Source organism: Amphiura filiformis, chromosome 3 (assembly GCF_039555335.1).
Source record: "Amphiura filiformis chromosome 3, Afil_fr2py, whole genome shotgun sequence".
Lineage (NCBI taxonomy): Eukaryota > Metazoa > Echinodermata > Ophiuroidea > Amphilepidida > Amphiuridae > Amphiura > Amphiura filiformis.
In genome coordinates this window covers 65,332,450-65,346,751 of record NC_092630.1, presented here as the reverse complement: position 1 = coordinate 65,346,751, position 14,302 = coordinate 65,332,450, and the positions used below count along the sequence as shown (strand labels likewise).

Below are 14,302 nucleotides of genomic sequence, written 5' to 3'. Positions count from 1 at the left end.
ATATACCTGAAATATATAAAAGTCCCGGATAAAAGTATATCTGTGATATTTGAATTCTTCTACACGCTCGCTATGAATTGGGCAATGCAATTTTTGCTAAAGTTCACTACCATTCGCAAGACTAGCTTCGACTAACAATACATCGAATACCCTTAAGGGCTGGGGTATGAACGTTTGGACAGTATTTATTTTGGGACATTAGAGCACATCAGACATATCGAATTGCATTCTGAATACGAAGAATGTCATTCTGATATCAAATAATTTTGGTTTTTGAAATTCGCAATTTAATACACATTTTATGGCAAATCATTAAAATTGATAATGTTGATATTTAACAGTACTCGAAGTAAACTTTATAAATCTGATGATTTATACTTAACGTATGTAGGTGGGATGAAATGTCGACGATCAATTGAAAATTTTGACCTTTCGTATTGAAGATATGGATTTTTCCCCAAAACACCAAAAAAAAAAAAAGATCTATTTGGGAAAAAATCTATATCTTCAATATGAAAGGTCAAATTTTTCAATTGACCGTCGGCTTTTCCTCCCTGCTACATACACTTTAAGAATATATCATTAGATTTATATAATTTACTTCGAGGACTGTTATATATCAACAATTTGAAAAATATCAAATTTTTATAATTTGTCATAAAATTTGTATTATATTGTGATTTTCAAAAATGAAAATTATTTGATATCAGGCACATTCTCGATAAAGTGTCCAAAAAGCCAAATCTGTGTCGCCTATAGTTACAAGTCGTATTCAGACTTGTTTCGTCAGAAAGAAATGACTTTTATTAATATAACTGATACTTAGGAGTTGCTTTCTAAAGTGTGTGGGGCTAGAGGTTGTAACATGCCTAGAAAGTATAAAACAATAAAGCTGATTATACATGTCCATTGTTTTCCTCCATGTCGCCAGCCAAGGTGCGTTCCATTATAATGTGTCCCTGTTCGCTATACATGCGCTCATAATAATTGATTATAGGTACTTTTCATTAGCTGGTATCATGCCCTAATTATAAAGTATAAACATCACAACGCACGTTATTAAATTTTTCCTACAGGGCTTTGAGACTATGTCGCCAATATTGTTCACAGATACGCTACCATATTTCTAATGGATAGCAATCTGTCAAAATAACTAGCTATGTGAATGTTTTCATATGTGATGGATCAAGCAGGCTCCATAGTTATATTATATATGTGGTACATAACACAATGGTTTCAAAGTAAAACAAATCAGGTCTATTAATGGCAAAAATCCTAACGTTACGCTCATGTCGTCACAGATACGTTACCTAAATTCTACTCCCCTCGGAAAACACGCTGTGATAAATGAAGCCAAATACCATACCAGACTTTAGTACATTGGGTGATGACTGATCAAGTATGAGTATTAAGTCGGTAAGTTTTACACTTGCACGATTAAGACAAAAGTGTGAAAGGGCTTCACAGATACGTTACCACTGATACGCTACCACCAATGCGCATAAGTAATATTGCTCAAAAATGAAGTATTGTTGAAAAATCACCCATGCATTGTTTTGTGCTCTGAAACTATTAAAGTTTACGATTCTGAATGATTTTCATGAATTCTTCGTGGTTGGAATTTTGCAATTACCGAGACCAAACTTGGACGCTTTATCGGAGAATGAGCCATGAGAAAGACATGCTTCGTATTCAGAATGCAATTCGTTAGGTCCGAGGTGCTCTCATGTCCCACAAAAAATACTGTCAAACGCAATAAACGCCATTTTAGATCCCTTAAATGGACACATGTTGTGCATTTTCAACGTTGTCCCCACATTCATTTCAGTAAATATTCAAAACTGGCTAAATACAGGCGAGTGGTTTTGAATCGGGTAGACGGAGTAAGATCACGCGTCGGCGTTTGGAAATCGCAAGCTCTCTAATAAGTAGTAAGTCCGTTCATTTATTTCTCTATGGTCCGATATCGCAGTCGTGAACGCTTGTGATTGGCTGTTGGAAAATTAAGGTCGGCAGAATGAATTTAAAGCCCGATGCAGACTCCACATCACGGCCACGCAATTATATCGTAGATCCTCCCTCGGGTCCGTGGATAACAACTGGTAATGTAGACTATACTAGTAATCAATCCAAAACACAGGAGAGCTATTAATTATACAAAAAGAGTAAACGAGTCATGCTGCAGTTATGTCTACAAAAGAAGTCACCACGACCTTTGCAGGACTTAACCGCATTAAAAGCCCGGATTGGATTAAAAGCTAACAAAACCAAGATAACACTCATTGAAAACAGCTCAACTATATGTTAAATCAGATCTTCTCTGGTTAAATCCACACTACACATGTTTCTGTTTTAACTGTGTGATATTGCAATGAGCTGGGTGAACGATTATAAAGCAAACGCAAGGTAACAATACTGTGCGGACCTTTGTTTCCCAAATGAGACAACAGTCTGTATATTGTTAACCAGCATTTTGAAAATGAGAAACATAATGGTTGTAGACTTAACACGGTTTGGAAATAATTTCTTCATTTTTATGGTGTTATCTGTCATTTACATATCAGGGAGTAATGCGACCATTTGCAGATGCCCAACCTACTCAGTTTTTAGCCTACATGTAATGTATTCATTATTCTTGATTGACATCAAGTACAAACAATATCCGTCAAGTGGAGCTTTAATGCCCTTCATGAAGAGAGCGGTACACAAGTGAGTGATAGTCAGTAAAAGATGCATTCGATTTACTACACAGAAAATTTTGCAGGCCCTTCCTTCCTAATACACCAAAGTGCGAATATTTCCAAACACTTAAATTAGCTAATAATTTAGGACATGTTACAAAACTATATTTTCTAGAATTTCAGAGAGTACTTTAAAGTTCAAGAACAACCTTTTCATAGGCCCTAGGTTACTTAATCCTTAGAAAAAAAATCATAGTTGGCAGTGGTGATACAAACCCACCCTTTTTATTTCAAACCCACCCTTTTTACCAAAACTCCGAAACCCATCCTTTTAAAGAGTGGTTACTGATCATAGATAGATAAGTGGTTATGGTGGTCCAGATTTGCATCCACAGATAATTACATATGGGAAGTTTTAGATGACCAAACAGAATGGGATTTCATTATTTTTTTTGGTTTCATTTAGTGCCATTCAATCGGAAATTACAGTAAGCTTTCGGATTGCAATTTTCGACTTCTAAACCCACCCTTTATTTATTTTATCAGTGACCATGCTTTATATTTGGACACATAAACCCACCCTTTTAGGCATTTTGTGGACCCTTCAAACCTACCCTTTCTAAAGCGTGGGTTACCAACTGAAAACACCATAATACTAGCCATCAAATTGCTATTAAATAATGTGAGCCTTGGCTTTAGTACAATGACCAGGACAACAACATTATACTTTTTTACACTAAAATTAATAATCAAATTTGAACCGAAAGGAACAAAACAAAACAAAATAACAATTAGCATTTTCCAAGAATAAAAGGCAAGACAAGCTCATTGTGTGAAATTGAAGACCATTGTGATTGCTAGCTAATACAGGTTGATCTGGACAAGTTTATGCAATTTTATTAGGTCTACTCATACTCTATTAAGTATAGTTTTCCAAAATTTCGGGCCAAGGCTCTAAACAAATAAATAAATTATGTGTGTAGTAGGAGAATCAATATTGAATAATTTTAATTCACATTTTCACATTTACATTTCCTTCTTTAAAATCATCTCTTTTTTGTATGTGGTGGCTCTGAAAAGAGCCGTTTGGTTTAATGAAATTAAGCCGATTTGCTTTTTCTTTGGAAGGAGTATAGCCTGGATGTTGGGTAGGACACCTCCTTGGGCAATGGTCACTCCACCTAGGTGCCTTATTTTGTCTTAAATACACAGCTTTTGGCTGAACTACTAGCAGGCTATGTTAGCACATCCAAGGTATATACCAAATTCTGAATTTTGAGTAAGTAGTATGTCATTGGTGGTAACAATATTTCCCACCCGGTTAGTTATACATGAGCCACACACAAATAACATTCCAAGTACTTGTCAATGTAAAATTATGAAACATGAACTTCATCCATGGCGTTGTCTTTTTTTAAAGATATTTCTTGTTTTGGATTAAAAACAATTGGGCTAAAAAAAAAAAGATTGTTTGCTTGTCCTCCACAACTTTTTCAGAATTGGGTCGGTCGGTCGGGATTTAATTTTTTTTTTAATAGTTGTAAATTGGGATATTTCTCTTCTGTATATCACTTCATTCATGTTTTAAAACAGTTTGGAAGTGTGAAGAAACTATAACAAAAACTTTTCAAGATGTCAAAAATGTTGAAAGAAAAAAAAACCCTTTTTCTGGAATTTCCAAGATTAGGGACGGTATTTATTTGTACAGTAAAACACAAAAACTTTTTTCCAGATTAGGGTCAATCAGAGGGATTAAACCGATTCATTTGGCAAACAAAGTATAAGTTCAGTCCACAAAACTACTCGACACACAATACACATTGAAGATTTTGTTTTTTTATTTGAGCGTCTTGCATCTTTAGTTGATCAATACAACTTTTACAAGACATACATGTACAACAATTGCATGTTGCTTGCTTGACATTATCAGTATAGTAATCTTGCTGTAGCTTAATATGCATGGCATAAACATAGTTGCTTGCTTCATGTAATTTTAATACTATGCAACAGCTAGCATGGACTAAGTAACCTTAAAGTTACAGAGAAGCATTTACTATGCGAGGCAAAAATTGAACTCAGTCAGGAATTATACCAGGGACCGTGTATGAAGAGACTGGGAACGGCTTATTGACGGCTATTGTTATTGGATATCTTTTATGACCTTCGATTACATGCAAGTTGTGCTGAGGGCGCAATGTTTGATTTCTTATCTACTTATACTGCCCTTCAAAATTGAAAAATCAGGATATGTAGAATGTTAGAACAAAAAATCAAACATTTTCCTTCAATGAGCATGCATAATATGTTGATCAATAGACTCTAGTACAAATCCCAGAACTGTTACAATACGGAGCATGGCTTGGGTTGTACGATGCGAAAGGAGCCTATATGTTTGCCTGTAAAGGAAAGACTCTAGAAATGGCAACATATATCATCAAAGAACTTTATATTAAGAATTATTTCAGTATCAAAATCAGTATGAACAGAAAGCGTATGGTGTACAGATAATTTGTTATCCAGCAAGTTGAATGGTACAATGAGTGGAAGCCGTTTCCAGTCCCTTCATAGATGGTCCCTGATTATACTGCTATATAGGGTCACTCTCCTTCTGTTGATCATATAAATGTCACAAAATACAAGACTTGATCTGACTTTGTAAGCTGTATAAGACAAAGAAGTGTTGCAAAATTATGTTAGAGGATGCAAGACCTAGATCATGACCAATCTGATGAATTTGGATTTATTTTCTATTCAAGAAACCTACTCAGAAACTGAATGAAAATTTTACTCTCCGAGTAGGTAAGGTCAAAATTAAATTGTTGTGTTGCCTTACATATGAAAATTATGGATACGGCTGGGTGGTCATTTCTCCTTCATATACCAACTCAACCTTTTCAAATATACAATGACAGGTTAGTATGTTTTTTAAACTGTAAAAGAGAGGATGACACAATGTTAGCTGTATTTGGTTTTCAGGTTGGTTTCAGCTAGAACTAGCCCCGTTCCACAAACCGTGACACCTCTCGACAGCACAGATGCCAGTGCTAGGTTTCAGCAACAAATCTGATTAAATATTTTAATCAGATTTTAATATTTTTCTATAATTGTCCAACTTCTTTGATCACAAAAAGAAAGAAGAAAAGAAAGAGAAAAACAAAAGTCAAACCATAATTTTGCCAAAATTGGGTCGATCGGGTAAGGGCAACACAACAATTTATTTTGTCTAATCATATATGACATTACCGACATTGTATACCTTTCATACAAGATGCATGTGTATGAAGTATAACAATGTGTATGAAATGTAACAATGTTGTTCATTCAATATCTGAAACAAATGATGCACCCTAATGGAATAATTGCATAACTCAATAATTGTATAACCTAAAAATAATTACAGTTACAACACAAACCAAATATTTATTCACCTTGGATAAGATTTTACAACTGACTGTGAAATATTATTGGTCAATGGCCTGAGTACATGCAAATGGCAATAGGAAAATGGGGGGGAAACTCCCCTCATTTTGGCTAAAAATGAGTTTTGCAATTATTATATTGTGGTGTAGAATTTGATTTTCACCTTGTGTATGATGCATTGATTTAATGACACTTCATGAAAATAATACATGTGATACAACATATTCCTCTCATTATTAATTGGAGGTTAATGACGATGCATCAGTTATTTTGCGCTCCTCTGGATATTCCTCAGTTCCAAAAGCAAAATGCTTAGACATTTCATAACACTCCAAATACCTGAAAAATTAACTGATGCAAAGCCATTAATCTCATTCATAACCGTCACTTAAACAAAATACAATTTTAACTTTATTTTTCAATTTCCCTATAAAAAATTGAATAGCCAGTAAAGGGTATACCATATGAAAGAGATGGAATCAGAAGTGATGATTATTAATGACCTGCTGTAGACTATGCATCAGTTATTTTTCAGGTATTGCTTGAACCTCGGAATATCCTGAGGGGCACAATTACTCAGTTCCAAAAGCAAAATGTAAAGATTTTCATAATACCCTCAAAACAATTGAGTCCAACTCCATTATGTTGACATCACATAATTTACACGGTAATAATACTGTATCCAAATGACCATGTTAATGAAAATGTTATGACTAATGACATACTGAATATTGTTCGCATATATATATTTTAAAAATCTTAAAATGAAATGGGATTCAAAAAGCAATAAAAATAATAAAACTTAAAATTAGTTGAAAATGTAGCAGTCAGCAGTAATAAAAACATGTCTGAGATATATCTATATTTATAGAGTATATTGATTCCAAGGAGATTATGCAATTCCATTTCCACTTATTCGCTATTAAATTCAGAGCCAAGTATGTTGTAAACAGGTACAGTCAAATTCCAATGCTTCGAAAGTCACTATCGACTGCTGCTCAGGAACATCATTAAGTTGAATTTAATCAACTTGTGACTATCAACGTATGACTTTCCTGGTATAAATACTCGGTCAAATTGAATTTGTGTTTTTGTGTGTTCATTGAATAAGCATTAAAGTTGTATTTCAAATAGACTTCAAGTGTGAGTAACTCTTGATATCCACTATTTAACCACTACAGCAGTACTTTGTAACTTTTGAAAAGGATCTACATTATAAAGCACAGTGAATCACTCCACCATTATATTTGTACCTGTGTGTGAAATCTGTAATGGAACCATAGATTATCACAAAAGCTTGGTTTATGATTGAAAAGAAAATAATCAGTCCGACAATACTAATGAATTAAATAACAAACCAGTGAAATTTGAATTGCAACTTTTATCTTATGTAAAATTAGGGTTATTGACTAGGAAACATGAAATTATTACTTTGTTTTACTCAGTCTCATACTAATATCTCTTAAATTATGTTGTTATTTTTGGGGAAATAAAACGGATATTTTTAAATAACCTCTTAAGCTTGATTGTCCAGTTGTTTGGTTAAAATTGTGTTGAATATAAGCCCTGTATACATTGGTTCAGATTCTGCCATGCTTAAGAACTACTTAAAATACAACAAAATTCCTGAGAGTTAATATTAATTATCAAACTTATTGATGCTTATGGCTCGAATACCAAGAAACTACAATCTATTGTGTAATTATACATACAACACAATTTTAACTGGTTCGTGAATATGCATGCTTTAACATACCAATTGATCATGAATAGTAATGCTTAACAAACAAACCATTAGGTGGCTGCAATATTTGATGAATCTGTAACAACTTTCTTTTACCATATCACACAAATGACAATGCCAAAACCATATTATAGATTTGAATAATGAATATAATAGACATTTGTTAGTTATAAGTTTAGAAACAAATGTGTTCAAGATCACAAAATCAGGTCTATATATGGCAATTTATTCTTTCAACTTTGTGTTTAAAGTAATGGAATAATTCAGCATGGTACTGCCAGCAGATTCACTACTTTTTATCAAGGTGGTGAATGCTTCTGTACAATAAAATTTGGTAAAGTGAGGGCACTATGACTCAATAACACTATGGAGTATGGCCTATACAAGTCAAGTGTCAAAATACATCATACATGCTCAATAAGCACAGACTCTATGGCAGCAAACATCATCTGATAACCTGATAAGGCATCGCCATGACACAGTGGATGGGCCACTTTTGGGACCCAACGAGAAGCTCACAATTTGTACAACCTAGATAATGAGTCATGTTCTCCACTTACAAAACCATACCAGCCAGACTGCAAGTGTCATATTGTTGTTATCAGTTATTTTATACTAAATTCCAGTTTTACCATTAATAAAAATCATGGAACGTAGGTAAAATGGCAAGTTGGGGTCTTCTTTATGATCTACACAGGGTTCACTATTACACTACATCTATATTTAAAATTTGATCAGAGACAGCAGGTGGAAGGTTATTCTGTTCTTGCCATAACTCATCACAAGTCGTTATCAACATACTTGTACATGAATGATGGTGTAACAATGCAAGGTATGAATGACATTTACTGCAGATAAATAAAAGAACAAAAAAATAATGAATTTGTTAAGTCCAGCCTTATTTGTTGATGAGGGCTAATCATTTGTGAAGTGACCGAAACAAAAACTGAAATCTGTCAATCTAGTTTTCCAAAGCTGTTGAAAGCACAATCATTATCCTTCACATAAATGTAGGGACATGTGATGCCATGTGTAACTTGAATATTTGCGTGGAAAATCAGTCCCCATGAATATACAAGACACAGCTTCATTGAAACCATTGACTGATCTGTTTAATCTGTGATAAGCAAATTTAATATTAAAGGATTACAGCTCCTTTTGCATTGGTGTGTCCTCACAAGCGCATTTACTGAAATAACATTGTTAGTACGACTTTAGAATAACTGGCGCCACCCCAATATTAGGATTAGAGGTAGGGTTAGGATTAGGATTAAAAGACTAGGGTTAGGATTATGTTTGAGGTAGCGACCACTATTCTATTGTTGCTTCCAATTTCTTACAAGGAGTCTCACTTGCTATCTCTGATCAAACTCTTGGTGGGGTTAATTATTACATTATGTTAGGCATATAGTTATTTCTTACATATTATAAAGCAATATACAAATGCAAAAATGGCTTAAGTTTATTTACATAAAAATATTGTCATACATTTGTACATGATTACACTGCCAAGTTTGACAAGGCAAGATTTTGTTCATTTTAAATGATAAAATCAACACTGCTGTGTGAAATAATGTACTTTATAAAAGAAATAAGGTGTTGAAAAGTTTTGTGTTTAATGAAGATAAAATAACCAGTGGTTATCATCAGGTGAAAGTAAGAAGCTTGAAAGTACAAAAGCACTCACAAACCTTCTTACATTAAACAGTCAAACTATAGTTTGTTTTATGAAAAAGTATTGGAATTTAAATTGCATATTTAAATAACCAGTGGCTATCATCAGTTGAAAGTAAGAAGCTTGAAAGTACAAAAGCACTCACAAACCTTCTTACATTAAACAGTCAAACTATAGTTTGTTTTATGAAAAAGTATTGGAATTTAAATTGCATATTTAAATAACCAGTGGCTATCATCAGTTGAAAGTAAGAAGCTTGAACGTACAGAAGCACTCACAAACCTTCTTACATTAAACAGTCAAACTATAGTTTGTTTAATGAAAAAGTATTGGAATTTAAATTGCATATTTTATGGAAAACAAGATAAAGTACGTACCACAAAACATTTATTGATGCTCTTCATTTATAATTAAAATTAATAAAAATCCTGATAAATGTTATAAAAAAAGTAAAACTGATATTAAAAAATATAACAACAAAGTCTGCATGTCCATAAAAGAGGTCAAGGGCATCAAAAATTCATTCCTCCTGAGGTCAATTGCAAGTGCAATACTACAATGGTAGGAACAGCTTCTCAATCTATGCCATAGCAGTGAAGATATCACTAACCTACCTTTGACAATATCAGAGCAGTATTCAGTTACCCCGTTTCAAAATTTGAATCAAAATAAAAAATATATATCATATAGATAATACACAAGCGTTACTGTTACAATCCATAATAACTATACATATGACTATACAGAATAGTAGTATCAATAAATAACTTGGATAAGATTTTGTAATAACCCGCTGTATATATATCATACATTTTACAATAAATATACAGAAGTATGGATGCAAGATACAGTTTACATCTTTGGGGTTCAAGAGCTTAGATCAGCCATGATATATACCAAACAAAGCTGCTTTTCTGAAAACCTTGTGTATCCTGCCTTATTAGAAGAACCTTAAGCTCAACTTGTTTTAATTGTCTTAAAGATGTTGGTGATTGACTGGCAATTCTCTTATGTGAGAGATTTTGGCCAAATGACTTACAGTGGCAGGATTAACTGGCTCCATGGAATAAAGAGCAACTTGAAGGAAAGGTAATCTCACGTCATCATTTCTTACACACTGACAATGTTGCATTGGGTTACTCCAGTTGAAATCTATACAACCGCTATGGAAAACATGACCTTAATCTGATAATTTCAAATGGGTTTACCTGAATGGGTCGACTCCATTTGAAATCTACACCCTCCTGTGTGGGAGATTAAGGTCATGTCTTCCATAGGGGGCATATAGATTTCATCTGGAATAGCCCATTATATATGCTTGCTAACATGATTTTGTTGTTGTCATTTTTTATATCACTTGTTGTGACTTCCTTCGTAACATTTCTTGCAATTTGGCCCCAGGGCCTAGCAGTGAAATGGATAAACAACTTCATCTGCCACATTCAACATAACTTAAATGAAGCAAATTCGTAAGTAAAGGTATGACTGCTTTAAGCTCTTGAACCTTATACCAGCATGCATTTCATGCAATAAATTTGTAGTAGCTCAGCCTCAGATTAACATGAAGTTTAAATGATGTCTTGCACTATAAAACAAGTCAACAACTACCCACTTTTATTACAATTTGAGATATTTGATTTCTTAAAATTGTATAAGCCAAGAATGAAGAATTCACACCATAGGAAGGAAGAAATTGGACTTACTTGGATTAATTCATGGCAATAATCTAGTAACAATTTCAAATAAATCAGTTGCAATTGCAATCTTTTTGAGAAGTATGTTTTCTACTCACACCATTGTGCTCATTGCTGATATTATGTTTCAATACTGAATGCAACCATCACTCCAGTTTACTAAGAGGTCTCCATATTTTTTTTCAGAAAGACCTCATCAAAAACTTCAATTTAATACCCTGTTTGAGAAAAAGTATAGATTCTTCAAGACAATGCGTACTGCAACACTATATGAGGTACCTTACATGGTACTGGTTCCAGTATCTCTGCATGAAAGGGATCAATTTAAAGTTCTTGCACAAGACTGTTATACTCCATTACATGTACATCTACATCAATATCCATGCTAGGCAAGTGGAAGCGATTATCATTTGTCTGTATCTGTAAGTTACATACATGACACTTGTGCTGTTCAACACCATTTATAGACTGCTGTATATCTTGTCTTGTACACAATACACCATCAGTAAGTGTCTTTAGTTTCTCATTACCATCATATATTTAGTCTCTTCAAGCATGCATGTAAATGTATGCTGTAATTCCAATTACACATTGGTCTCTTTACGTACAACAATGCGTGGTACTGGAGGAAAGACTGTAAGGGTTGGTGGTGGTGATGCTCTAACACTCCGCCTTGATCGCCTTGGAGGAGGGATAGGTGTTTTTATGGCGGGTGCATCTACAAATACAAAATCATCTTCGTCGGAATCAGATAAGTTGTTCTGCTGCAGCTGTTGTTGAGGGTCTGTGAAGAGAAAGGAGGGGAGTGGTACAAGGATTAGTTGTGTGCAATGAATTTTCATAAGATAGGTATGATCATCAAATTTTCAAGCAGGATATTTTACATGGAAATTGTTTTATTTGGAAAGGTGATTATTTAACTTAAAAAATGAGGGGTCAACCATGTCTGTAGGACAAAAATTAGCAAAGTTATGGGCAAATGTCTTTTTCCAAATTCTGTGACCATCATCGACTGTACCTTTAAATGAATTACTGTACAAAAAAGCAAGTAATGCAGCATTTTTAAGCACGGCGATCCATTTTACACAAAAGCGATTTTATTTGAAAAAATCCTTCTATCACTGTATGATAACTTTTGTATCAAGGTATACCAGTTCACAGTTTTTGACTTTCTACGTGAAGTTTCTGGTGTCCAAATTTCAAATTTTTGTACTTTCCTATGGGGATTACACAGTTAAGCCATTTCTGTGGTCACAAGTTGGGTGTTGAAGGAGCCCTCTATGATAGGCAATGTGGTCATACCTACATAAGATACAATTTTTTACACAATTTCACTTATTGAGGCAAGACCAAAGAACGAAAGATACATATGCAGCATTTTTGTAATGTTATACCATTAAAAGGTCCAAGAACGATCTCCTAAAAAACAAATGCACATAATTTTGTTTATGATCTTCTAAAAACCAATATTTTTACAAATAAGTTTTATAAATCATGTGAAATTTGTTTTCCTTTTTTCCCATTACAAGAAGTGTCAACGTTTTATTCTGCTCCTTTTTTCTTAACTTAGTCTGCCTGTATAATATTCCAATCACATTACTGAACATTTTCATCAAGACTGTTTTTAAAACATAAATGAAGAGATTTCATATTTCTAGCCCATATTTCTAGCCCGTTTCAAAGTCTAGCAGACTTCTTCCTCAACACTATTGTTGTTGTGACGATCTTCTGTTTACTGTTGTTTGTCAGCGGTTTACTGCTGTTTGTCAGCAGTAAACAAAAGATCACCACAACAACAATAGTGTTGAGAAAGAAGTCTGCTAGACTTTGAAACATCCACAGCAAGTACAGATTTATTAGACTAGAAATATAAAATCTCTTCATTTATATTCCAATCACTTTCTTATTGTTAAGCTCCACCACCGACAAACACACATATTGAGAACCAACATGTTGCCAAGTATAGACTTGGCATTATTGTTATATAAATTGGTGAAATAACAACATGGGAAAGAAGCAAAGCATGTATATGGTTGCAGTTATATTGTATGTGTGGTGTGACTTCAATTATATTAAATAACATTTTACGAAGATCAAGTGTGAAGATAACGAAATTTCAAAAAGTTAACTCTGGTTCACTTGAGTTATAATCATAACTAAAACTTGCTTAAGTTCAAATGAGACAAATGTTCAGTCAAAGTTGTACTTTTCTGTTTCAGAAATTGTATGTGATTACTGTGCAATAGAAGTTTGCTCACAAACTTGGGTATGGCAGGACAAAATGCATCACCTACAATCCCCGAAAAATGTCGTTGAAACGCTTTAGGCATCTTGAATGAAATCCAAAGTGTATATTTAATGTGGATAAAAATGTTCAATATTTGGAATTAGAAGAAAGCTGGGCCATCAATTAACACTTTTCTCTTCCCCACCCCCCATCATTCAATGTTGCGACACTTTGGAGACACGCTGAACACATTTGCACGTTTCAACATTGCACGGGGAGTGGGGGACTAATTTTCCCCTAAAGACGCTTTAATGTTTCAAGACATATTTCGGGGATTGTATGAGGCAAACGCTAAAATTAACATCTGATTTTAATCTTTTGGCTATAACTTTAAAACTACTTGATAGAATCACTCCAAATTTTCAATGAATATTAGTTAGTGCATAAGCTATGATATGGGTATAAAATAAAACAACTAATTGTATCAATTTTGACTATATCGCCCTGCACTACAAGCAGGTTGCACCCCACCTGTGTATGTCTACAATCATGGAATGAATACAATAACGCTCTTTTCAAACATACTAATCTTACAGATGTGAGTGATCAGCATGATATAGTTCAATGCATAGGTATCGCGTGAGCGCTGCAGTGCAGGGAAATATAGTCAAAAAACGACCTTTTTCACCTTTTTCAGACCAACGCCCCCCCCCCGAGCAAAACACAAAACATAACGAACCAATAACAAAATCGCATTAGTACGCTTTTTGAAGTAGGCCTACTCATGCAGAGATATCTTTAAAATTGATATTTTATTTGCGTGAAATGGTAAAGTGCGATTGTAAATCGTCCCATTGAATC

General features: G+C 33.9%; 1 protein-coding gene across 11 annotated transcripts in view; it reads right to left on the bottom strand.

Annotated features, from left to right (window-relative positions):
* Window positions 1–4,501: 4,501 nt before the first annotated feature.
* The window catches only part of LOC140148976 (rhotekin-like), a 152,811-nt gene continuing 143,010 nt past the window's right edge, over window positions 4,502–14,302 (bottom strand). For 10 of the 11 annotated variants that reach the window (XM_072171091.1, XM_072171096.1, XM_072171094.1 and 7 more), the window contains one exon: window positions 4,502–11,998. In XM_072171091.1, the coding sequence (XP_072027192.1) occupies window positions 11,799–11,998 (200 nt within the window). In that variant the 3' untranslated portion in view covers window positions 4,502–11,798. The remainder of the gene's footprint in view (window positions 11,999–14,302) is intronic. The other variant, XM_072171097.1, reaches the window with a different exon arrangement.